This window comes from Bubalus bubalis, chromosome 6 (assembly GCF_019923935.1).
Source record: "Bubalus bubalis isolate 160015118507 breed Murrah chromosome 6, NDDB_SH_1, whole genome shotgun sequence".
In the NCBI taxonomy this organism is placed as follows: Eukaryota; Metazoa; Chordata; class Mammalia; order Artiodactyla; family Bovidae; genus Bubalus; species Bubalus bubalis.
Genome location: NC_059162.1, coordinates 34,531,900 through 34,557,623, shown reverse-complemented (window position 1 = coordinate 34,557,623; position 25,724 = coordinate 34,531,900). Strand labels below are relative to the sequence as shown.

Genomic DNA, 25,724 nt, shown 5'->3' with positions numbered 1-25,724 from the left:
AGAGATTATGTAACTCTACACTACTTGAAGTACTTAAAAAGCCTTAAAATTTCAAACTATACACAGAAAGTAGCAGTTACTGCATGCTCCTAATAGCTTTTAAATAATTCCTCATATTTAAAAAAGTGACTAAAAGACCGACCTATTAAGGAATTGTTCAGTAAGATTCTGCTGCTGATCAGGACCATCCTCCTGATTCACACCTCCTTCAAGCAGCATCTGCTGGTATATCTGTCGCTGTTGCTCCTTCTGTTCTAAGTGCTGTTGATAGCGCAATCTTTGCCTATAATATTCTTGAAACTGTTCTGTTGAATCTCGAAGCTTAAAAATATTAAAAAAAAAAAAAAGTTTGAGCAGACTATGATTGAATATGTTATCACTCAACAGTAACTTCCATAAGTGCTGCATAAAACATATAGATGGCAATCAGAAAATACTTAATATATTGGATCTTTGAAAAATAACATAGTATGCATGAGTCTTAACAGTCAAATAGATCAGATCAATTAATTTGCTCTATTCCACAGTAAAAGACTGACCAAAACAAATGATCATCCTGGATCCCTGACTAACACAAATAAAAACAGACTACAGTTGTCACAAGGACGACATGAATATAGAATACAAATGTAAAGACTAGCACAAATCTATATTACTAGGAAAAAATACTGAGGGACTGCATTAATATTTAATAAATACAATATTAACCTTGTCTAACAAAATTTAAGCATGTAAGTGGCTGTGGCTAAATAGGTTACTCTGGAAGGAAGCTTATAAAATTATAAGCTTATAAAAGCTTATAAAAAACAATACTTTAATTCAAATGGCTCTTCACAAGAAAACAGACTAAACAGATGTTAAACTCTGCAGTCTCAACATTCCTACTTCATTCTTCTAAAAGAACTACATAGTACTCAACTTAAAGGACTTAGATATTATAGTGAATTCCAACATTGGCAAAGAAAGACCCTCCTGCCAAGCTAGAGTGTGGTCAAATTACAGAGATCATATGAACTGGATCATCTCTAAAACTGGCCAACACTGACAGTAAGCTTAACCAAGAGTCCTGCATGACTGACTGACTAAAGCTAAAACTGTCTCCCTTCCCAGAGAATAGTAACGGTCCCCCTGTATTTCATAACTTACAGCAATAACTCTGAAACAAAATTATCTCTATGTTCTTTAAAAAAAATTTTGTGGTAAAATAAATATAAAAATTGTAATTTTAACCATTCAGTGTGGAATTCAGTGGCATTAGAGTCATAGTGTTACATAACCACCACCATTATCTATTTCCAAAGATTTTTTATCACCCCTAACAGAAACTCTATAACCATTAAGCAATAACTCCCATTTCCTTCTTCCTCTAATGTCTGCTAACTTCTATTCCATTTTCTGTCTTATGAATTTACTTATCCTAGATATATCATGTAAACAGAATCATACAGTATCTGTCCTTTTGTGTCTGAATTATTTCACTTAACACAATGTTTTCAAGGTTCATCCAAGTTGCAGCCTATGTCAGACTTCATTCCTTTGTATGGCTGAGTAATACTCCATCGTATGGATACATCGCTTTTGTTTATCCATTAACCTGTGGATGTACATGAGTTATTTCTACCTTTTGGCCACAGTTAATAACGATGCTATGAACATGGATGTACAGTTATTTATTTGAGCCTTTGCTTTCAAAGCTTTTGGGTATATACCTAGAAGTAAAATGACTGGGTCATATAGTAATTCTTGTTTAGATTTTTGAGGTACCACGAAACTACAGTGACTACACCATTTTACACACCAACCAGAAATGTATGAGGCCTCAAATTTCTCTATTTTCTCACCAACACATTACTTTCTACTGCTTTGATTTTAGCCTTTTAGCCATTCTAGTAATTGCGAAGTTATACTTCATTGTGGTTTTGATGTGCATTTCCCTAATGACAAGTGATATTAGGCATTTTTCTCATGTACTTATTGGCCATTTATAGACATCTGGCCAATTTGGAGAACTGTCTATTCAACTCCTTTTTTAAAATGGATTTTTTTATTGTTGACTTGTAGTTCTTTATATTTTCTAAACACTAAAACCTTACCAGATAAATAATTTGCAAATATTGTTCCCATTCTGGAGGCTATCCTTTCAGATTATTGATAAGGTCCTTTGACGCAAGTAAGTTTTTACTTTTGATGAAGTTCAATTTTTGCATTTGTTGCTTAAGCTTTTGGTATTATACCTAAGAACATATTACAAAATCTAAGGTTGTAAAGATTAATCCCTATGTTTTCTTCTGAGTTTTATACTTTTGTAGGTCCTGTACTTAAGTTGTTGATCTAGTTTTAGTTAATTTTTATATACAGTGTGAGGCAGAGGTCCAACTTCCTTTTTTGCATGTGGAAATCCAGATATCAAGCATCATCTGTTGAAAAGATTATTTCTCCCCCACTGAGTAGACTTGGCATCCATACCAAAAATTAACTGGTCACAGATATATGAAATTACTTCTGGCCTCTCAATTTATTCCACTGGTCTATATGCCTATCCTTATACAAGAACTAGACAGTTTTAATTACTGTAGCTTTATAGTAAGTTTTGAAATTATGAAGTGTGAGTCCTACAATTTTGTATTTCTTTTTGCAAAATTGTTTTGGCTATTCAAAGCCTGCTGCAATTCCAAGTATTTGAGTATTAGCTTTTCCATTACTACAAAATAGGCAGTGGAATTTTTTACAGGAATTACATGAAATTTGTCAATAATGTTGGGTAGTATTTACATCTTAACAGTATTAAATCTTCCCATTAGTGAACAAAGAATGTCTTTTCATTTATTTAGGTCTTCTTTAACTTCTTTCAGTAATGTTTTGTAGATTTTGGCATACAAATTTTTCACCTCCTTAATTTATTCCCACGTATTTTATCCTTTTATATCCTTATTTTATCCAAAACTGTTTTCTTAATTTCCTCTTCTGATTGTTCACTGCTGGTATATAGAAACACAAACAATTTTCATGTGTTGATCTTGTACCCTGCAACTTTGCTGAACCTGTTCATAAGCTTTAATAGCTGTCATGTGGATTCTTTCTGATGATATATAATATTTATGTCATCTGTGAATAGAGACAGCTTTACTTCTTCCTTCCCTATTTATTTATTTTTCTGGTCTAACTGCTCTGGCTAGAACTTGTAACAAATGTTGAAGTAACAATTGTGAAAGCAGGCATCCTTATCTTTGTTCCTGATCATAGGGAGAAAGCTTTTAGTCATTCCCCATTAAGTATGATATTAGCTTGGTTTTTCCATAAATAATCTTCACCATGCTGAGGAAGTTCCATTCTATTATTAGTTCTCTGAGAGTTTTTAACAGCAAAGAGTGTTTGATTTTGTCAAATGTCTTTTCTGCATCAATTGAGACAATCACATGTTGTTTATTTTTTCCTTCATTCTATTAATGTGATTATTAAACTGAAAGTTTTCTATGTTGAACCACCACACTTGCATCCTGCAATCAATCCACTTGGTGAAGATGTATAATCCTTTTAATATGCTAATGGTTTTAGCTTGCTAGTATTTTGTTGATTTTTGCTTATATATTCATACTACATATTGGTCTGTAGTTTTTTTCCTAATACTTTCACTTGGCTTTGCTATGATGGTAATGCTGAACTCACAGAATGAGTTAGGAAGGGTTCCCTCCTCTTTTATTTTTTGGAAAATTTTGAGGATTATTGTTAACTCTTCCTAAATGTTTATAGAATTCACCAGTAAAGTCATCTGATCCTTGTCTTTCCTTTGTTGGAAAGCTTTTTGATTACTGATTCAATTCTTTACTCAATATGGATCTGTTGAGATTTTCTATTTCTTTCCAAGTGAGTTTAGTAATTTGCTTCTAAGGAATTTGTCTACTTCATCTAAGTTATCTAATATGTTAGTTTACAAATGGTCATAGTATTCTCTTATAATCCTTTTTATTGTCGTAAGGTAGATATGCTAAGTCGTTTCAGTCGTGTCCAACTCTGCGACCCTATGGGCTGTAGCCCACCAGGTCCCTCTGTCCATGGAATTTTCCAGGCAAGAGTACTGGAGTGGGTTGCCATTTCCTCCTCCAGAGGATCTTCCCGACCCAGGGATCAAACTCACATCTCTTGTGTCTCCTGCACTGGCAGGTGGGTTCTTTACCACTAGTGCCACCTGTAAGGGAAGCCCTGTAAGGTAGTTTTATTTATTTTAGTTATTTGCTTTTTTCTTTGTCAGTCTAGCTAAGGGCTTATCAATTTTGTTGATCTTTTCAAAGAACCAACTTTTGATTTTGTTGATTCTCCCTGTTGTTTCCCTTTTCTCTTTTATTTCTCTCTCCTCTAATCTTTATTATTTCCTTACCTCTGCAAGCTTTGGATAGAGCATGCTCTTCCTTTCTCTGGCTCTTCAAGGCATAAAGTTATTAATTTGGGATCTTTCTTCTTTTTTTAATGTAAGCATTCACAGCTACAAATTTATCCCTGAGCACTGCTTTTGCTGCATTCCATAAGCTTGTTGTCTATTTGTTATGTTGTACTCATTTTCATTAGTCTCTAAGTATTTTCTAATTTCCCCTTGTGATTTCTTCTTTGACCCACTGGTTGTTTAAGAATGTGTTGATTCATTTTTTCAAATTTTGAATTTAAAAATTTTCCTTGTTACTCATTTCTAGCTTCATTCCTCTGTGGTAAGAGAAGACACTTTACATGATTTTAAATCTTTTAAAACGTACTGAGTCCTAAGATACTGTCCATCCTGACGAACGCTGCATGTGCACTGGAGAAGACTGTGTACTCCACTACTGTTGAGTATTCTATAGATGTCTGTTAGCGCTAACTGGTTTACAGCATTGTTCAAGCCCTCTATATTCTTACTGATCTTCTGTTTAGATAGTCTATCCATTATGGCAGGTATGGTATTGAAACCTCCAACTATTACTGCAGAACAGTCTATTTCTCCCTTCAGCTTTGCCAATGTTTGCTTCATATATTTTGGGATACTGTTGTTTGGTACATATCCATATGTACTTTCAAGGACAATTTTTCAACCTCATTTTTAATATTTAGTCAAACACACAAAAAAACTTATTCAACTTATTAAACCTACTCACCCTTTATAAGTGGGATATTATATATATGATAAAATCTGCACCTTATTTCACAATACAATTTCCTTTTCAAAGCACCACAGAAAAATAAACTAGAACTCTAAAGGCTTAGATAAGGTGTGGTAGTGGTAATGGTTGAGTTGCTAAGTCACATCCAACTCTTGTGACCTCATGAACTATAGCCTGCTAGGCTCCTCTGTTTATGGTATTTCCCAAGTAAGAATACTGGAGTGGGGGCTTCCCTAGTGGCTCAGTGATAAATAATCCACCTGTCAATGCAGGAGACACAGGTTCAATCCCTGGTCTGGGAAGATCCCACATGCTGAGAAGCAACTAAGCCCATGTGCCACAACTATTGAGCCAGTGCGCTGGAAGCCCAAGAGTCACAACTTGCATGAAGCCCATGCACCCTAGAGAGTCTGTGCTACACAATAAAAAAAGCCATTGCAATGAGAAGCCTGTGCACAGTAGCCAGAGAACAGCCCCCACTCGCTGCAATGAGAGAAAAGCCCACACAGCAATGAAGACCAACACAGCCTAATAAATACTTCTATTTAAAAAAAATAAAAAAGAATAGTCGAGTGGGTTGCCATTTCCTTCTCCAGGGGGTCTTCCCGACCCAGGGATCAAACTCATATCTACTGCATTGCAAGCAGATTTTATTTGCTGCTGAGCCAGTAGGGAAGCAGAGATAAGGTATTAGTCTACATTATAAATGTCATAATTTCTTGTTCATTAAATCTACTTAGTAAAATATAGAGCACATATCTTAAAATACAACTTGGCTACTTTTAATACAAATTCAATTGCATGAATTCTCAAACATGCAGAAGGAATGTCAACTGTGATATTTTTAACTGTTAATAAATTCATTTATTAAAAATGCTCTAAAATATATAATGATAACTAAAAAAACAAAAAACCTACAAATTCTTAAAGAAGGGAGAAATTATCTAATTAATAAGAAAATCTAGGTATTCTCTCTCCTCCTCTGAAATAACAAAAAATTCTTTTAAAATTCTATCCAACCAAATAGTATTACTTCTTACAAAATGGATAATTCTAAAAGACCTGAGATGCAATAAACATTACCTCATTTTTTTCTTGCTTAGCTGGTCCTGGATTCTGTGCTCCATTTGCAGGCTCCTTTTCTGAAACTGAACTCTGGCCCAGGATTTCACTGCTGATAGGTCTCTGTGCCTCAACAGGTGTATCACTTCAGGGTAATAAATGAAAAGAAGAAGTAGGGGTAAAGAAAAATGTAATGTAGTTAAAGAAAATTTTAATTTAAAAGAGGCATATTTAGCTTAAGTATATATAAAATGGACAAAAACAGATTTTAAACTTTACTTTTTTCTCTTAAGTACTATATGTAAGGGATTAAAAAAAAACAGAATGTGCTAATAATGAAAGAGAACTGGATTATTAAGCAAGGAGGGTAGGGACTCCCATCTAAAACAGTATCACTTACATTCTCTGTGGCTCAGCTTCATCTACAAATTAATAGGTCAAATGACCTAAAGCCTAAATTCTCTTAAAGAACTCAATCTGTTATTCTGTTATCCAAACATCAATTTTCTTTCCTCCAATATATTTCAATAAAAAGATAAGAATAGTTGAGATTTTATTAAAAGGCTTTCTTCAATTTATTTGTACTTAACATAAAAGTGAAATATCTTTCGAGTATTTTTAATGTATACTAATTAGTAAGTTTGATGTCTTCTGTCAGGTTGTTCCTTGTTGTCGTCTTAGGCACTGGCAACTTCTACTTTTCATAGTTACACTGTTTAAAAATTTTAATAACTAACATTTTCCAAAGATGACAAATACCACATTCACAAAGATTACCTATCAGTAACAGATACCATGGGAACAAGTACAAAAGTCAAGTGAATTTTGTCTTCACAAAGGTACATTAGGAGCCTAGTAGTCATAAATATCTAGACATATATACACACACATGCACCCTGAGGAGGAAGTAGAAAAGATCTGGGAAGAGTTTTCGGTTACAGGACTATGCTGTAAACTGCTAATGACCACAGGAAAATGCATTTTAATCCAAAAGTAGAATCTGTAAGAATTATTAACTGTGTAAACAGAATAAAACAATTTTATAAAGTAACATTTAATTTTGCAATTTTACACAACATTTCCATATACATTATCTCATTTAATCTGCACAGTGACCTGTAAAATAGATTAAAACCCCCATTTCACAGATGACTCAACAGACTCAAAAAAGGCATGTTCCCAAAACTGCAAAGTTAGTAAATAAAGTTAGGACTTGAATCCAGGTCTTCGGACTCCAAATCCAATGCTGGCCCAAGTCTGGGAATAGATTTTTTTTTTTTCCTGCGATTTAATTTTGAGACCATTATATTGCATAGTCACGGCTTGCATATTTCAACTGCTTTTTCTTCCTTTTTTGAGTTGCTTTCTGTTCAAGTCAAAATATAACCTTCAAAACACTACACACTCTTTTATAAACTTTTCCTGTGGGTTTTATCTTCTTCACCATAGTAACTCAATCATTATATCCTGGGGATGCAGCATGGTGCTAGGACATAGTGGACAATTCAATATTTTAAAATAAGTACTGAATTCAAACATATATTACCACTAGCAAAAGTCTCTTTATGTGGCATTTTAACATAATTGATCTGAGCTACCCATATTTTCTAATTATTCCTAAAACATTTTTCAAAACCAGGTAAACTTTTTCCAAAATAAATTTTTACACTTTATCAACAGCCAAATAGCTCTTCTATAACATGTTATTTTAAGAAGCCTCTTGAAGAAAGTGAAAGAGGAGTGAAAAAGTTGGCTTAAAGCTCAACATTCAGAAAACTAAGATCATGGATGGCATCTGGTCCCATAACTTCATGGGAAATAGATGGGGAAACAGTGGAAACAGTGTCAGACTTTATTTTTCTGGGCTCCAAAATCACTGCAGATGGTGACTGAAGCCATGAAATTAAAAGACGTTTACTCCTTGGAAGGAAAGTTATGACCAACTTAGACAGCATATTCAAAAGCAGAGATATTACTTTGCCAACAAAGGTCTGTATAGTCAAGGCTATGGTTTTTCCAGTGGTCATGTATGCATGTGAGAGTTGGAGTGTGAAGCAAGTTGAGCACCGAAGAATTGATGCTTTTAACTGTGGTGTTGGAGAAGACTCTTGAGAGTCCCTTGCACTGCAAGGAGATCCAACCAGTCCATCCTAAAAGAGACCAGTCCTGGGTGTTCATTGGAAGGACTGATGCTGAAGCTGAAACTCCAGTACTTTGGCCACCTCATGCAAAGAGTTGACTCATTGGAAAAGACCCTGATGCTGGGAGGGATTAGGGGTAGGAGGAGAAGGGGACGACAGAGGATGACATGGCTGGATGGCATCACCAACTCGATGAGCATGAGTCTGGGTGAACTCCGGGAGTTGGTGATGGACAGGGAGGCCTGGTGTGCTAAGATTCCTGGGGTTGCAAAGCGTCGGACACGACTGAGCAACTGAACTGAACTGAACATGATATTAGTAGCCCTTTTGACACACTGTCCTTTCCAAGGGTATGAGCCCTGAAGGAGGGAAATTTGTATTTATTAAGCACCAAGCACATGCTTACCACTCTGCTAGGAACTTTATCTCACTCTACAAGTCAACACCTTATTTTATAGAGGAGGTCACTGGGGCTCAGACAGATTAAGTAGCCTCCCAAGATCATGCAGCTAGAAAATGGCAAAGCTACTATTCATACCATAGTCTGGCTCCAAAGACCATGTTCTACTCACTGTTCTACACTGCTTTGCCTCATAAGTTTCCCAGTTTCAGAGACATGACAGATGTTTTCTGGGTTATTACTACTGCTCAGCTAAAAACACATGTATTACTTACCTTTCAACAAGTTACATTTTACCCCTCTATAATGGTCTAATAACTTCACTTCTTTCCATCTTTATTCAGTCAATTCTCAATTACAGTACTTTCTTTACATAGGAAACAGCACGTGTAGAGTCAAATTTGGCTAGCTTTTTGTGTTTTTTCTTTTTTGTTTATCAAGACAATCCCACTGGTGCACAGTTCCAAACATGCTATTCATTATATTGACCAAGAAGCTCCTATCATCTCATACACTCATAAAAATGTCACCAGTTCCCCCAGAAGCTCAGCAATCCAGACAGCAAAAATTTTCTCTAAAGGGATTGAAAAGTCAAAGAAAGGTTTAAGATAGTCTCTACCAATATTCAAGATTCTCTATTCCTTTAGGATTTAAATAATAGGATGCCCTATATTAAATTATACTCATTCATTTTCATCACTAGATATCATCTTTATCTTTCAAATATAAAATACAGAGCAGTAAGATGCCTTAGGAAGTCACCCTAGGCTTTAGGAAGTCCCCTCACTTAACTGATCCTAGAATCCTCTCCTTTCTTTAAAAAACATTAAAGAAAATCACATCCACAATCCCCAACAATCTCACAGCAACTTAACAGAAAATGCTTCCATAAATATTTATCCTGTAATTCTTAAGCCTTAACTAAATATCTCCTCTTGTTTTAATTAGAAACAGAAATTCCGAGTCCAGTGCTTCTTCCTCAATACAGAATGCTGTCAACTATCCTATGTGAATAGCAAAAGTTCTCATTTTTATGCTCTTTTAATAAATTTATTGCAGTCAATAGTAATGATTTGTAGTATCAACTCTGAGAATAGGAAACCAGCCATGTGTCCCAATGGGATTCCTGGAAAACTGAGACAGGAAGTTTCTTAAGCCTTGATATAAAGAACTGCTAATCAGGAAATTATTATTTCATGCCAGATTTGAAAGAAAAACTGAGTGGTGGTTTTAACACTTAAATTCCTTATGTGTGTGTATAAATAAATATACATATATATAAAGAATTACTAAAGATAACTGGAAATAACCAGAGATTTTTATATATATACATGTTCAATACAGTAGTATTTACAGGAAACTATCTACTCTCCTACAATAAGGAATTAGGTAAAACTATGATACAGTCATACAAAGGAATAATGCGCATACCCTTGATCACTGACCTCAATAAATGTTTAAGAATATGGGAACAATTCATGATCTATCAAGCGAGAAAAAGCAAATTGTATGAAAATATATATAGCACGTTCCCAATTTTTAAAAACGTATTCATAGGAAAAACACTGGTCATCTAAGTGTGAGATTGCGTGGGATTTTAATTCTCTTACTGATAATCTTCCATATTTCCAAAATTTCTTAATATGTATTCACTGCCTTTATAACCAGCAAAATGATAATACAGGACATAAAAATAAAGATTTTCCTAGATAATATTAATTATCAAAAATTTTAAAACTCCTTACAAATAAAGTTTTAAAGACTAACTTTCAACTAAAGAGACTTGAACATTTAGAAAACACACACACACACCCCAATTAGATTATCTCACACTTATGGAGCTCTACCAATTTTTATAAGCAAATACTTACCGTTCAGGGGATTCTTCATAAATACTGTGACATTCTGTATTCTCAAGCATGAGACTTCTGCTGAGGTTTTGTACTCCTGGATAATGGAAGTTAGCAAAGGAGTGTGACATTGGAGAAGTTTTGTTGCCAAGGTCTGAGATTCTCTTATCGTGACTGGTCAGTCCACAAGTGAGGCCATCTAAAGCAGGATTCAGAGAGCGGGTCATATAGGCATCAGCTGATTGAGGCCTTCTCATTGGAGATGATGGATAGGGAGAAAGTTTGCTGATAAGAGGTGTCAAAAGATCAGCATATGCAGCTTTTGTGGGTTTTAGAAGTTTGTCAACATGAATATTAAGCATTTTCTGTTCAAAAGCACAAGAGAAGACCGAAGATGGGAGATTCTGGAGCCATGACAATAAACTCAGATCCAAATCATCACACCCATTACCACATAAGAGGTCAATTCCAAGTAGTACTTCACTTTCTGTAATTTCTTCTCCTGTTGCTTTACTTTGACAAAATTCTACACAGCATTCATAAAGTAGGCCCTTCATTACAAGCTGAAATAAACGATTGTTACTTGCTTTAAAACCAGCCTCACTTAGCTTCCTATCAGCAGGGATGAATTCTGCAACCATGATACAAGCCTCTTCAAAGCAGTGAACTCGTGCAGTGCTGGGATTCCAGTCCTTAAATTCAGCATGATTGGTCAAACGAGGCAAAGTCAAAAGCAAACAGAGCTTGCTGTAGTCATCTTTAGAAGGACAGTACTCTTCCAGGGCATGTAAACATTGCACAGCTTCTTGCATGGTAAATTCCAGCTGTAAAAAAAAAACAAGTGCTATAAAGAGAGATCCTATGAGATATGAAAACAATGAAAGTATTTTACTCAAAAATACTTTATAAACGTTCACAAACTGTTCAATTGCAAAGGGATACACTAGTGTCAAAGAATACTCATATAATGGTGGGCTATATAACAACTTTCAAGTGAAGAATCAAAATGTTTTCTACTACTAAAATAAAGATTTTAAAATTTGGTTATTAGCATATTAAAATTTTACTTAGAAAAAAGTAAGGTAATTCAGACTTAATACTATCATTTTCAATGCATAATTTTTAAGACTAAGGATAATTAAGTTTTCAAGCAATGAAACTGAAGCATGCCAACATTCAACTGTTTACTATACCCTGCCATCACTCCAGCCTTCTGAAAAAGCAAAAGAGCCATTCTCAAACTTGCCTTAGGACAAATGTGTGTGGGAAAGAAAGCAAATCAAGAAAAGGTAACATCTACAGTTCACTTTTACAAAAATGGTGCAGATAGAACAAAAGGAAGCTTAGCTAAAAGACAAAGTAATTTGTACAGTGAATATTATCTTAGGATCATAAGCTTTCAGTGATGTAAAGAACTTCAGAAATTGTATAGCACAGCTTCTATATCTTACCTGTGGGAAAAGGTAGGGTGCAGATTTAGCCTAAGTAATCCAGTTGATTAGTGACAAAGACAGAATGAAAATTCTTATTTGACTCATTCATATTCCAGTGTTCTTTCCACTATTTTTTTTTTTTTTTTGGTCATGCCATTTGGCATGTGGAAGCTTAGTTCCCTGACCAGGGGTCAAACCCAAATACTCTGCAGTGGAAGTGCTGAGTCTTAACTATTAGACTACCAGGGAAGTACCTCTTTCTACCTTTTAAACATCATTACCTGACAAGCATTTCTCTACTATTTCAATGATTACTTACTAGCACTTAATAAAAGTTTCTTTGGTTTTGGATGCAACAATACTAATATTAAAACTTTAAAAGTAACTCTCTAACCAAAAAGAATTTAATATCATTAAATCTAAATTGTCATTAAAAAATAAACATTCTATTAAGAAACACCTCTGGGGAATTCCCTGGCTGTCAGCGGTTAGGGCTCTGCGCTTTCACTGCCAAGGGCCTGGGTTCAACCTCTAGCTGGGAAACTAAGATCGTACAAGTTGTACTGCACAGCCGAAAAATAAAGGGTTTAAAAAAAAAACAACACCACCTCTGGATCAAAGAAAATACTGAAAAGACACAAATAAGAGGTAAACATAATTCACTTCTGGGATAAGAAAAGAAGCAATGATATACTCATCAAGTCAAACATCTTCGGCTATCTAGATCACCTTAAACAAGAGGGGCACGCACTCTCCAACCAAACGGCTATTCGTGTGTATCATCTTTGCCTAAATCACAGAACAAATCCAGAAGCACTACAGATTGAAAGTACTACACCCGTAAAACAACACATCTTGCCCCACCACCACTCATAAAAACTTTAACTCATGACACTAATCTTTTGTTTTAGTGAATAGAATACTTATGACTGAAACAAGACTATGGCGCAAACCTTCAGGAATAAAAATCTTACATGCTGGGGCTCATCTTCTGCTGACATTGCATTGTTAACACATAAAGCTTCTAAAAACTTCTGCTTCAGGATAATATAACGAAACCTGTGAAAAATAAAATATGAAACTTTAAAATGATTAAAAGCTGAATTATAGCACAGGCTATAGTCCATGGGGTTGCAAAGAGTCGGACACGACTGAGTGACTAACACTTTCACTGCCTTTCACTATAGCAATGTCAATGACTAGAAATGAAACTCAAGCTCCTAAAGCAAAATAGGCCAAGTTTTTCTTATAGGATCAATTATTCCCTTTTAAAAAAGACTTAAAAAATTAATTTCCCAATGTCTCATAAATCAAATGTATTTACTAGTTATTGTAAGTACCTTTGCTTTCAGAAAATTCTTAAAAATATCTTATAAGGCTAATCACACTGAAGCTGTGTGTGTGTGTTGTGTTTAATCACTCATAAGCCACAATTAAAAGATAGCAAATAATCAGAATTTAATACTCAAAGGAAGGGTTTTTATTTGAAATATTATTTCTAAGCAAACAATCAAGTTTTTATGGAAGATGTCAAAACTCATCTAACATGAAATCAAAACATTTTATATTCCAAATATTTTATTTCCCAAAATATGTCTTTTCTTTTCAAACATGAGAAAAGTCTTATAAAAATGGAGATGAAAGGGTAGAATGAAATGAATAAAACTGCTAAAAAGCCATAAAGTAACTGTAGATTTAAAACTTTTTAAAAGGTATTTTTCAGAGAGGGGAAAAGGAGAGTCTACTTGACTTGTCTATGAATCAAAAAATGTTGAGTGCCTTAAGCACTTTAAAGAAAAGTGTTTCTAAGGGCTGAAAGAAAATAATAATGAACCTTCACAGTCATTCTTCCAACCATTGTTATAACAGCAAATATAAACATTTGTTTTGCCAATAAAACAAAATCCCTGCCTTTAAAAAGAAGGGCATCTAATGACAGCAACTCATCATCCAATGCACATTAACAGATGACTGGATAAAGAAGTTGTGTGTGTGTATATACACACACGCAATGAACTATTACTCAGCCATAAAAAAGAATGAAATAATGCCATTTGCAGCAACACAGATGGACCTAGAGATTGTCACACTGACTGAAGTAAGTCAAAGAAGACCAAGTATCACATGATATCACTTATAAGTGAAATCTTAAAGAATGGTACAAATGAACTTATTTAAAAAACAGAAACAGAGTTACAGATGTAGAAAACAATCTTAATCATAACAGTGGGAAAAAGGGAAGAGGGATAAAGTAGGAGATTGGGATTGACATATACACTACTATATATAGAACAGATAACTAATAAGGACCTACTGTTTAGCACAGAGAACTCTACTCAATATTCTGTAATGACTCACACAGGACAAGAATCTAAAAAAGAATGGACATATGTATATGTATAACTGAATCACTCTGCTGTGTACCTGAAACTAACACAACATCGTAAACCAACTATACTCCAATAAATATTTTAAAAAAAGAAGTCATATAAGGAAGCGGAAAACAAAAAATATTGCCATCTGCAAAAACATGGATGGACCTAGAGAATATTGTGCTTACCGAAATAAGTCAAAGAAAGACAAATACTATATGATAACATTTATATGTGGAATCTAAAAAATAACATAAATGAATATACATATATACACAAAACAGACTCACAGTCATAGACAACAAAATTGTGGTTATTGAAGTTGGTGGCAGGGGATAAATTAGGGGTATGAGGTTAACAGATGCAAACTACTATCCATAAAACAGATAAGCAACAAAGATTAACTGTATAGCACAGAGTCTGCAAAAATACTGAATCATTATGCTATATACCTGAAACTAACACAGTATTATAAATCAACTATACTTCAATTTAAAAAAACAAAAAGAAGAGAATCATCTAATAAATTTCATGGAATATGTATAGGATTCAGCAAGGTTCTGGGTTTCCCGGGTAGCTCAGCAGTAAAGAATCTGCCTGTAATACAAGACCTGGGTTCAACCCTAGGTCGGGAAGATCCCCTGGAGAAGGAAATGGCAACCCACTGCAGTATTTGCTTGGAGAATTCCACGGACAAAGGAGCCTGGAGGGCTATAGTCCATGGGGTCTCAAAGAGTTGGACACGACTGAGTAACTAACACAGAGAAAGATTTTGAAGGAGTATGAAACCAAGTCTACAAGAAATGGTGAGGGTCTTACAAGAACTGACTCTTGGAAGATGATCAAGCATGTGCTATGTAAAGGCAGAAGATGATGTAAGAAACAGTATTCCAGGTAAATAAACAATGTACAAAAGCAAAGAAGTATCAAATAGCATGAATTATGGAGAATCAGAAACTAACATGAAGTTTCACTTCTGATAATGGTGGAGTAATTTGTATTTGGCTAACTTTTCTGCAAATAACAATTAAACCCTAGTTAAAACCCAAAAATTATTTGAAAGCACCAAAGGAAAAAAAAAAAAAAGGCTAGCACAACTAGAGGGAAGTCAATACATGAAAAACGGGAACTTTAGGGAGTGAGATTCAAGGGTATAGGGCCTTCCAGTTGAGGTACTCCCCAATCCACATAGCGTGAGCTAAAACTCAAGCAGAAAGCTGCAGTTTTACAGATTTTTGAGAAGTCAGAAAAAGGTCTGGTATGCCAGAACAGCTGAAAAGTGGCAGAGAGGGTAGGAGGATCCAAAACAAGAGGAAACCACAATGAAAAATATATCAAAATCTACTGTATAAACTGTGCCTAAAACCTTGGCCATACCTAAAACTGAAGATGCACGAGAGACGCCAAACAGCCCAGCAAAAGAAACAGACTGAAGGTTAAATAACTGAGCAGAGATTTCAACTGATGTCTGTTAGGTGAGGGACAGACTTTGCATTCTGAGTATAACAAAGTATACTCCCTGTATGAACAAAAATCAATAATTTTCTAAAGAAGATAACGGAAATCCAGAGTTTCAACAATGAATCCACAATGTGCAGAATGTATTTTAAAAAATGATGAGACATGTGAAAAAAAGAGTGACTTACAGTTAAGAGAAAAGGCAGTCAGTAGAAACTGAGCCTGACATAACCCAGAAGCTGGAATTAGCAAATAAGAACTATTAGTGAACAGTTACTAAAAATAAATTCAAGGACTTTATTGGGAAATATAGTCACAATGAACAAACAGGAATATCTCAGCAGAAAAATTATAAATAAAAGTAAATTCTGCAACCAAAAAGTACAATATTTGAAATGAAAAATTCACTGTTTATGAGCAGGTTACTAACTGAAGGAAGTGTCAATAAATGTTGAGGGTAAATCAAGACTAAAGAATACACAGAAAAAATGTTTTTAAAAAAGGAACAAAGCTTCAAAACTGTGGAACAATATCAATCTAATACTATACAATTAGAAGGAGAAGAGAAAGGAGCAGAAGAAATTTTTGAAGAAATAACTGCCCAAAACTTCTCAAATTTGATGAAAGACATAAACTTAAATCCAAAAACCTCAGTAAACCTCATGCAGGAAAAGTACAAGTAAATCACACTTAGGCACAATCAAACTGCTGAAAACCAATGACAAGGAGAAAATCTTGAAGGCAGCTAGTAGAAGAAGAAAAAAAGAAACATTATATACAAGAGAATTAAAAATAACTCTTTGTCAGAAATAATGGAGGTCAGGAAACAATGGAATGACATCTCTAAAATCTTTGTAGTATTATGAAGAAACAACTGCTTCAGATAGGCCCTTGTGATGTTTTATATATAGGCACCGTTGACTAATTTTATATATCAGATAGTAAACTAATTGAAGTACATGCAAGCTGTCCTCTAGAAATGCTCCAACTCAATGGGACTGAGGGTACTATGTGCTAGGAAAGCTAATAGTCTTGTTTTTAAATTTTTGTTTATTGCTTTGTCTTGCTACACTTCTACCAACTATAAGATACCAGAAAGCTTCATATGAAATCTTACCTTTTTTTGTCAAATTTTTCCATACATTCTAGAGGCTGAATGAACTGAAGAACTTCATCCCATTGGCCATCAAGGATTAGTTGCCTATATAAAGAAAAATCCATGCCTGCTATCAAATTTGTGTTACACTAGTTAAAAGCAGAATAGATGACAAGATAGCATTAGAACATCACAAAGCAGGTAATAAGATTAATATTGTACTTGATTCCTCAACCACTATAATAAAATTAACTTTTCCCATTAATTATTTGTAACAACATATGCTATTTGAGAACAATCTCTGAACCTGCACCCACTCCTCATTCTAAAATGTGTTTTTCTTCCACCTATGTAAAAACACTGAACTAAATCGAAAAGTTTATTTATTTCCCCACTAATCTTACAGTTTAAAGTTATTCTGTATTATTTAGGGGCCAGTGTGTAGGTATGTCCCAGTCTCCCTAAGTCAGTGGGTCTCAACTTGGGGCAGCTTTGCCCCCTGGAGACATCTGGCACTGTGTTGGGCCATTTTTGGTTGTCACAACTGGGGTGTGACCAGCATTTACAGGGTATGGGTCAGAGGAATTGCTAAATATCCTACATCCTGCGATGCACAGGACAACTCCCACACTCACACAACAAGATGTTAACAGTACTAAGGCTGAAAAACTGCTCTAAATGTGACTTCAACATCTTGGAGGCATCTAACTAAATTTAATATATACTAAAGTTTATATTCTGAGAATGAAAACAGTAATGAATAATACCAGGTTTCTCTGACTTAAGTGGTCTATGGGAACTTCCAAAAGTTATAAGGCTTTTAGATTACTGTTCTTTCTTAAAAGTTATTTCCCTACTTACGCATTTTTAGAACAGAAAATTTAAAAAGGAAGAAACAAGCAAGAAGATCTACATAAGATTGTCAACTTTTAAAATTCTACAAAGAATGAATAGTAATAAAAAGCAATCACAATATATAACATAATCATTTTATAAGGGACATTTTAACATTTAAAAAGTAGGAAGGATATAATTTCAAAGGTGAGCCCTTTAAGATGAATACATTAGAAGAATACATTTAATTTAATGAAAAATTTACTATTCTTTAACTCTTTGCATTTCACCTTAGACCAGTAAAACTTCACCACAAACCAAAGGGTTTCTGCAGAGGGATATCAGAGAGCCACTACTAAATTCCAGGAATAGCAATGCTTGAAAGACAAAGCCCAAAGAATACTGCCTTAGTATTGGTTCCTGCTACACATTTCATTGACTAAGCTCCCTAGGGCTCAGTGACATTCATAATATTAAATACAGGGAAGTGCAATGAATTTAAATAAACTTTCCTGATATAATAAAGCTTTTTAAAAAGTTCCTTCTTCATGAGTTAGAAACACTTCATTTTCATTTCACAAAATGCTACATATCCAAGAATCTGTACTCCCTGTCAAGGACATTTGGTACCATATAAGCACAGAAGACATTTCTGTCTGGAAATTTGGGTTTTTCTTTTTCCATCCAATTCAAGGAAGGATATATTTAGCTTTCCATTTTGGCAAACATGTTAACTCCCTTTGCTCTGCAATTCCATCTCCAAGAAACTTGTTCTAAGGAAATAATCCAAGATACAGAAAAAGTCATATGTATGAAAGATGCTCAGTAGAGCATTTAAGAAAACCTGGAAACAATTTAATTGTCTAAAAATGGGGAAATTATTAGGAAATTAAGTAAACTGAACAATTTAAAAGCAAAAATTTATAATCACACAGAGAATTCTTATAATGTTAATGGATAAAGCAGGATACAAATTATAAATGCAAAACAAAATTGCTGGGTTTTTAATATGCATCAAAAACTATGTGTGGATGTTGAGGTGATTTTTCTTATTTCTCTATATTTTCTACAAAGAATATATTTATATTAGTATGCTTTATTTCTACAGCTACAAGGATATTTCAGAAATATTTTAAGCTTACAGTCTCTGATTTCTTAATCGGTTACATGATGCCACAACCATAATAGAGTTGTGACTCTTTTTAATGAATCTTTGGATCTTACTCCTGAAAATATTCTACAGAAAACTTTATTTTGTAAATTCTCATTATAAAAATAAACATTAAAAAATTATACTTACTTTTCATGATTATAAAGACCTACCTATATTGTACCTATTATCTTATTAATACTTAACATTTCCTGGAATGAGCTACAAACCTTACAGTGAGAATGAAATCGTACCTCAGGAAAAGCATATCATCAGAAAACAGGCCATTTATGACTCCACTTTCCTTCTCAAGGGCCAACATACTAATATGGAGCTTCTTTGAATTCAAGAAGTCTAAGATTAGCTTAATGATTTCGACCTCTTTTACATTCACTGTTTCTTCAGCCGTCATGTCGATAGCCTAAATATTAAACAAAATAAAAACAAAAATTAGTTCTACTGTTTTATTTCTAAGCATTATTAACTACATGGAGACTACACATAACAAGTTTCTTGGAAATAATTAGTACAGGTATTCAAAGTGAAATTAATGTAATATTTGTCAAAACCAAGTCATTCTTTGAGGTATGATATAGGTATAGCTACTATTTTTTTTAAGTGTTTATCTTCGAGAGATATACATTGGAATTACAGATTGATATGAAGTCTGAGATTTGCTTCAAAATAATACAAAAGGCACATGGCAGGAAGTAAAGAAAAAATAATAATCATGACTATTAAAGTAGGGTAATAGGTAAATGGAGGTTCATAATATTTGCTATGATCTGAACATTAGTGTCTTCCCAAAATTCATATGTTAAGTGATGGTATTAGGAGGAAAGACCTTTGGGAGGTGATTAGGTAATGAGGACAAAGCCCTCATGATTAGGATTAGTGCCCTTGTAAAAGACACCCCAGTTTTCCTGGTGGTCCAGTGGTTAAGACTCCACACTTCTACTGCAATGGGCAACCAGTAGTTCCTAGTTGGGGAACTAAAATCCTGCATTGCCTCTCGGCATGGCCAAATAAAAATGAAAAATTAAATTAAAAAAAATAATAATAATTAAAAAGTAAAAGAGACCCCAGAAAGCTAGCTTAACCCTCTCTCTTAGGAGAATACAACGTGACTCCTAAGGAGAATACAACATGACTCCTAACAGTCTGCAACTAGCAAGAGGGCTCTCACAGAACCTAACCATGCTAGCACCCTTATCTCTGACTCCCAGCATCTAGAATTGTGAGCACTAAATTTCTTCTATATATAGATCACCGAGTGTATGGTATCCTGTTACAGCACCTCAGATGAACTAAGATAATATTATTCTGTCTACTCATACATATGTGTAAAATTTGCAATAAAGAATATTTTTAAAGTCACAAATATCCAAACCATGTTTAGCTATGTCCTATATACTCATTCAATAAGCACTGGCTATCTTTTCTTTGTGATATACACTGTCCTGTACTCACTCTGTCCTTAAGAAGTTTACAGAATGTAGCAGCAACATGTAAATGTTGTACTCTATACTTTGGAATCAAATAAAACAAGGCTGATTGAAACGTGCAACTTTAAGTAATATTGGTACTATCAACATAAACATCAGTGATATTTCAGTTCTTTCAAATCCCTTCTCTTACCTGTTAAGTCTGCAGTGATACAACTGAGCTCACAAAGAACTAAGAGGAATTCTGAAGAGCATTAGGTCAACATTCTCATTTTAAAGATGAGACCACACAACTTAAATGCCCTAAGTTGTTGCAGTTTTCAAAAGTCCAGGCTCAGAGCAATACAAAAGAATAGCAAGCTAAGGAGACTGGTTGCAAACAAACGTGATCAGATAAAACAGCATCTTTCCGGGGGGAGGAGCCAAGATGGCGGAGGAGTAGGACGGGGAGAACACTTTCCCCCCCACAAATTCATCAAAAGAGCATTTAAACGTCGAGTAAATTCCACAAAACAACTTCTGAATGCCGGCAGAGGACATCAGGCACCCAGAAAAGCAGCCCAACTCTTCGAAAGGAGGTAGGAAAAAATATAAAAGACAAAAAAAGAGACAAAAGAGGGAGGGACGGAGTTCCGGTCCCGGGAAGGGAGTCTTAAAAAGAGAGAAGTTTCCAAACACCAGGAAACCCTCTCACTGCCGAATCTGTGCCGAGCTTTGGAAGCACAGAGGGCAACATAAAAGGGAGGGGGAAAAAAAAAATAAATAAACAATCAAAAATCGCGGATTGTGAGCCCTACGGGAACTCCCCCAGCGGAGAAGCAGCGCAGACGCCTGCACACGGCATTAGCAAGCGGGGGCTGGGCAGGGAAGTGCGGCACGGGCTGTGTCCCTTAGAGTAAGAATCGGGCCGAATGTCCTGAGCGCTATCTGAGCGAAATAATTTGGGCTAGCAAACCAGACTGTGGGATATCTACCACGCGAAAAGCCAGCCCTAACCTAAGACACCGCCAGGCCCGCGCACAGAACAAAGGACTGAACAGAGATAGCCGGCTGCAGACCTTCCCCCTCCGGTGACAGGCAGCCAGAGCCGGAAGGGGGCAATCGCAGCCCCAGAGAGACACTATCTATAAAACTATAAGCAGGCTTCTTTGCTAACTAAAACTTCTTGGGGGTCTGGACGGTCAATATCTGCCTGAGAAGGTGCGCCGGTTTTACACCCAGATAACCGAGTGGCGGGGAGGCGATAAGTCGCAGCATTGGCGCCCGCCAAACACCTCATCACCTGAGCTGCTCGACCTGGGAAGAACACAAAACGCAGGCCCAACCGAGTCTGCGCCTCTGAGGACTACCCGAGTGCCTGAACCTGAGCGGCTTGGACCTGGGAGCTCAGTCCAGGGCCGGCCTCTGATTGTTCCCTGCGGAACAACCTAGAGCCCAAGCAGTGTGGGCAGGGAGGCTACACGCGCCGTGAGCGGGGGCAGACCCAGTGTGGCCGAGGCACTTCGAGCGCACGCCAGTGTTATCTGTTTGCAGCATCCCTCCCTCCCTCCCCACAGTGCGGCTGAACAAGTGAGCCTAAATTAAAAAAAAAAAAAAAAAAAATAGGGTCCTCCACCGTCCCCTTTGTGTCGGCGGGAACCAGACACTGAAGAGACCAGCAAACAGAAGAAGCTATAACAGAGGGAAACGCCTTGGAAGCTACAGGCCATAGATTAAAACCCTGTGGTTACTACGGATTACATAGGAAGGGGCCTATAGATCTTGAGAAATATAAGTCGGACTAAGGAACTGCCAAAAATGAACTGAACCCACAATACTCACAACAAAACCAGAGAAAGACCTAGATATATTTTTACTATTTTTACGATCAATCTTTCTTTCTTTCTTTCTTTTTTTTTAATTAAAAAAAAAAATTTTTTTTTAAGTCCTCTATTGTCCTTTAATTTTCACTTTTATAACTATTACTTTGCAAAAAAAAAAAAAAAAAAGACCCTATTTTTTTTTTTTTTTTTCTTCTTCAGCAAACTTCATATATATATTTTATAATTTTTTGACCGTGGTTTTTTTTTTTTTCTTCTTTTTCTTCTTTTCTTTAATATTGCTTTTTTGAAATTCCAAACTCTACTCTAGATTTTTAATTTTAGCCTTTTGATATATGTTATCAATTTTGTACCTATAGTTTTTTTCATAATTGCTGTGACTTTTTTTTTTCCTCTGTTTCTTTCTCTTCTTCTTTTATATAACATCGTATATCTGCAATTCCAAACTCTACTCAAGATTTTTAATTTATGCTTTTTGGTATTTGATATCAATTTTGTACCTGTATTTTCTTTATAATTTTTGTGACATTGTTTTTGTTGGTTTGTTTGTTTTCTCTCTTTATTTTTCTTCTTCTTCTTCTTTTTTTTTTTTTTTTAACGTTGTATTTTTGAAATTCCAAACTCTACTCTAGATTTTTAATTTTTGCTGTTTGGTATTAGTTATCAATTTTGTACCTGTAGTTTCTTTATTACTTTCACGACCTTGTTTGTTTTTCTTTGTTCGTTTTTTCTCTCTTTCTTTTCCTTCTCCTTTTCATTAACATCGCTTCTTTGAAATTCCAAACTCTACTCTAGATTTCTAATTTTTGTTTTTATGTATTTGTTACCAATTTTGTACCTTTAAGAACCCAATCTTCAGGACCCATTTTTCACTAGTGTACGAGATTACTGGCTTGACTGCTCTCTCTCCCTTTGGACTCTCCATTTTCTCCACCAGGTCACCTGTATCTCCTCCCTAACCCCTCTCTACTCTACCCAACTCTGTGAATTTCTGTGTGTTCCAGACGGTGGAGAACACTTAAGGAACTGATTACTGGCTGGATCTGTCTCCCGCCTTTTCATTTCCCCCTTTTATCCTTCTGGCCACCTCTGTCTCCTGCCTCCTTCTTCTCTTCCCTGTATAACTCCGTGAACATCTCTGAGCGGTCCAGTTGTGGAGTGCACATAAGGAAGTGACTACTGGCTAGCCCACTCTCTCCACTATTGATTCCACCTCATCTCATTTGGGTCACCTCTAACTCCCTCCTCCCTCTTCTCTTCTCCATGTAACGCTGTGAACCTCTCTGAGTGACCCTCACAGTAGAGAAACTTTTCATCTTTAACGTAGATGTTTTATCAGTGGTGCTGTATAGAAGGAGAAGTTTTGAAACTACTGTAAAATTAAGACCGATAACTGGAAGTAGGAGGCTTAAGTCCAATCCCTGACTCCAGGGAACTCCTGACTCCAAGGAACATTAATTGACAGGAGCTCATCAAACGCCTCCATACCGACACTGAAACCAAGCACCACACAAGGGCCAACAAGTTCCAGGGAAAGACATAACAAGCAAATTCTCCAGCAACAAAGGAACACAGCCCTGAGCTTCAAGATACAGGCTGCCCAAAGTCACCCCAAAACCATAGACATCTCATAACTCATTACTGGACATTTCATTACACTCCAGAGAGAAGAAATACAGCTCCATCCACCAGAACATCAACACAAGCTTCCCTAACCAGGAAACCTTGACAAGCCACCTGTACAAACCCATACACAGCGAGGAAACGCCACAATAAAGAGAACTCCACAAACTGCCAGAATACAGAAAGGACACCCCAAACTCAGCAATTCAAACAAGATGAAGAGACAGAGGAATAGCCAGCAGATAAAGGAACAGGATAAATGCCCACCAAACCAAACAAAAGAGGAAGAGATAGGGAATCTACCTGATAAAGAATTCCGAATAATGATAGTGAAATTGATCCAAAATCTTGAAATTAAAATGGAATCACAGATAAATAGCCTGGAGGCAAGGATTGAGAAGATGCAAGAAAGGTTTAACAAGGACTTAGAAGAAATAAAAAAGAGTCAATATATAATGAATAATGCAATAAGTGAAATTAAAAACACTCTGGAGGCAACAAATAGTAGAATAACAGAGGCAGAAGATAGGATTAGTGAATTAGAAGATAGAATGGTAGAAATAAATGAATCAGAGAAGATAAAAGAAAAACGAATTAGAAGAAATGAGGACAATCTCAGAGACCTCCAGGACAATATTAAACGCTACAACATTCGAATCATAGGGGTCCCAGAAGAAGAAGACAAAAAGAAAGACCATGAGAAAATACTTGAGGAGATAATAGTTGAAAACTTCCCTAAAATGGGGAAGGAAATAATCACCCATATCCAAGAAACCCAGAGAGTCCCAAACAGGATAAACCCAAGGCGAAACACCCCAAGACACATAGTAATCAAATTAACAAAGATCAAACACAAAGAACAAATATTAAAAGCAGCAAGGGAAAAACAACAAATAACACACAAGGGAATTCCCATAAGGATAACAGCTGATCTTTCAATAGAAACTCTTCAAGCCAGGAGGGAATGGCAAGACATACTTAAAATGATGAAAGAAAATAACCTACAGCCCAGATTATTGTACCCAGCAAGGATCTCATTCAAGTATGAAGGAGAAATCAAAAGCTTTTCAGACAAGCAAAAGCTGAGAGAATTCTGCACCACCAAACCAGCTCTCCAACAAATACTAAAGGATATTCTCTAGACAGGAAACACAAAAATGGTGTATAAATTCGAACCCAAAACAATAAAGTAAATGGCAACGGGGTCATACTTATCAGTAATTACCTTAAACGTAAATGGGTTGAATGCCCCAACCAAAAGACAAAGACTGGCTGAATGGATACAAAAACAAGACCCCTGCATATGTTGCCTACAAGAGACCCACCTCAAAACAGGGGACACATACAGACTGAAAGTGAAGGGCTGGAAAAAGATTTTCCATGCGAATAGGGACCAAAAGAAAGCAGGAGTAGCAATACTCATATCAGATAAAATAGACTTTAAAACAAAGACTGTGAAAAGAGACAAAGATGGTCACTACATAATGATCAAAGGATCAATCCAAGAAGAAGATATAACAATTATAAATATATATGCACCCAACACGGGAGCACCGCAGTATGTAAGACAAATGCTAACAAGTATGAAAGAAGAAATTAACAATAACACAATAATAGTGGGAGACTTTAATACCCCACTCACACCTATGGATAGATCAACTAAACAGAAAATTAACAAGGAAACACAAACTTTAAACGATACAATAGACCAGTTAGACCTAATTGATATCTATAGGACATTTCATCCCAAAACAATGAATTTCACCTTCTTCTCAAGCGCACATGGAACCTTCTCCAGGATAGATCACATCCTGGGCCATAAAGCTAGCCTTGGTAAATTCAAAAAAATAGAAATCATTCCAAGCATCTTTTCTGACCACAATGCAGTAAGATTAGATCTCAATTACAGGA

General features: G+C 35.6%; 1 protein-coding gene across 10 annotated transcripts in view; it reads right to left on the bottom strand.

Annotated features, from left to right (window-relative positions):
- WDR47 (WD repeat domain 47) overlaps nucleotides 1-25,724 on the bottom strand; it is a 96,982-nt gene that overhangs the window by 19,672 nt on the left and 51,586 nt on the right. For 8 of the 10 annotated variants that reach the window (XM_044944605.2, XM_044944606.2, XM_044944609.2 and 5 more), the window contains 6 exons: nucleotides 19,180-19,346; nucleotides 16,963-17,046; nucleotides 12,969-13,074; nucleotides 10,604-11,406; nucleotides 6,213-6,336; nucleotides 143-321 (listed from right to left, as the gene is read on the bottom strand). In XM_044944605.2, the coding sequence (XP_044800540.1) occupies nucleotides 143-321; nucleotides 6,213-6,336; nucleotides 10,604-11,406; nucleotides 12,969-13,074; nucleotides 16,963-17,046; nucleotides 19,180-19,346 (1,463 nt within the window). The remainder of the gene's footprint in view (nucleotides 1-142; nucleotides 322-6,212; nucleotides 6,337-10,603; nucleotides 11,407-12,968; nucleotides 13,075-16,962; nucleotides 17,047-19,179; nucleotides 19,347-25,724) is intronic. The other 2 variants (XM_044944607.2, XM_044944608.2) reach the window with 1 other exon arrangement.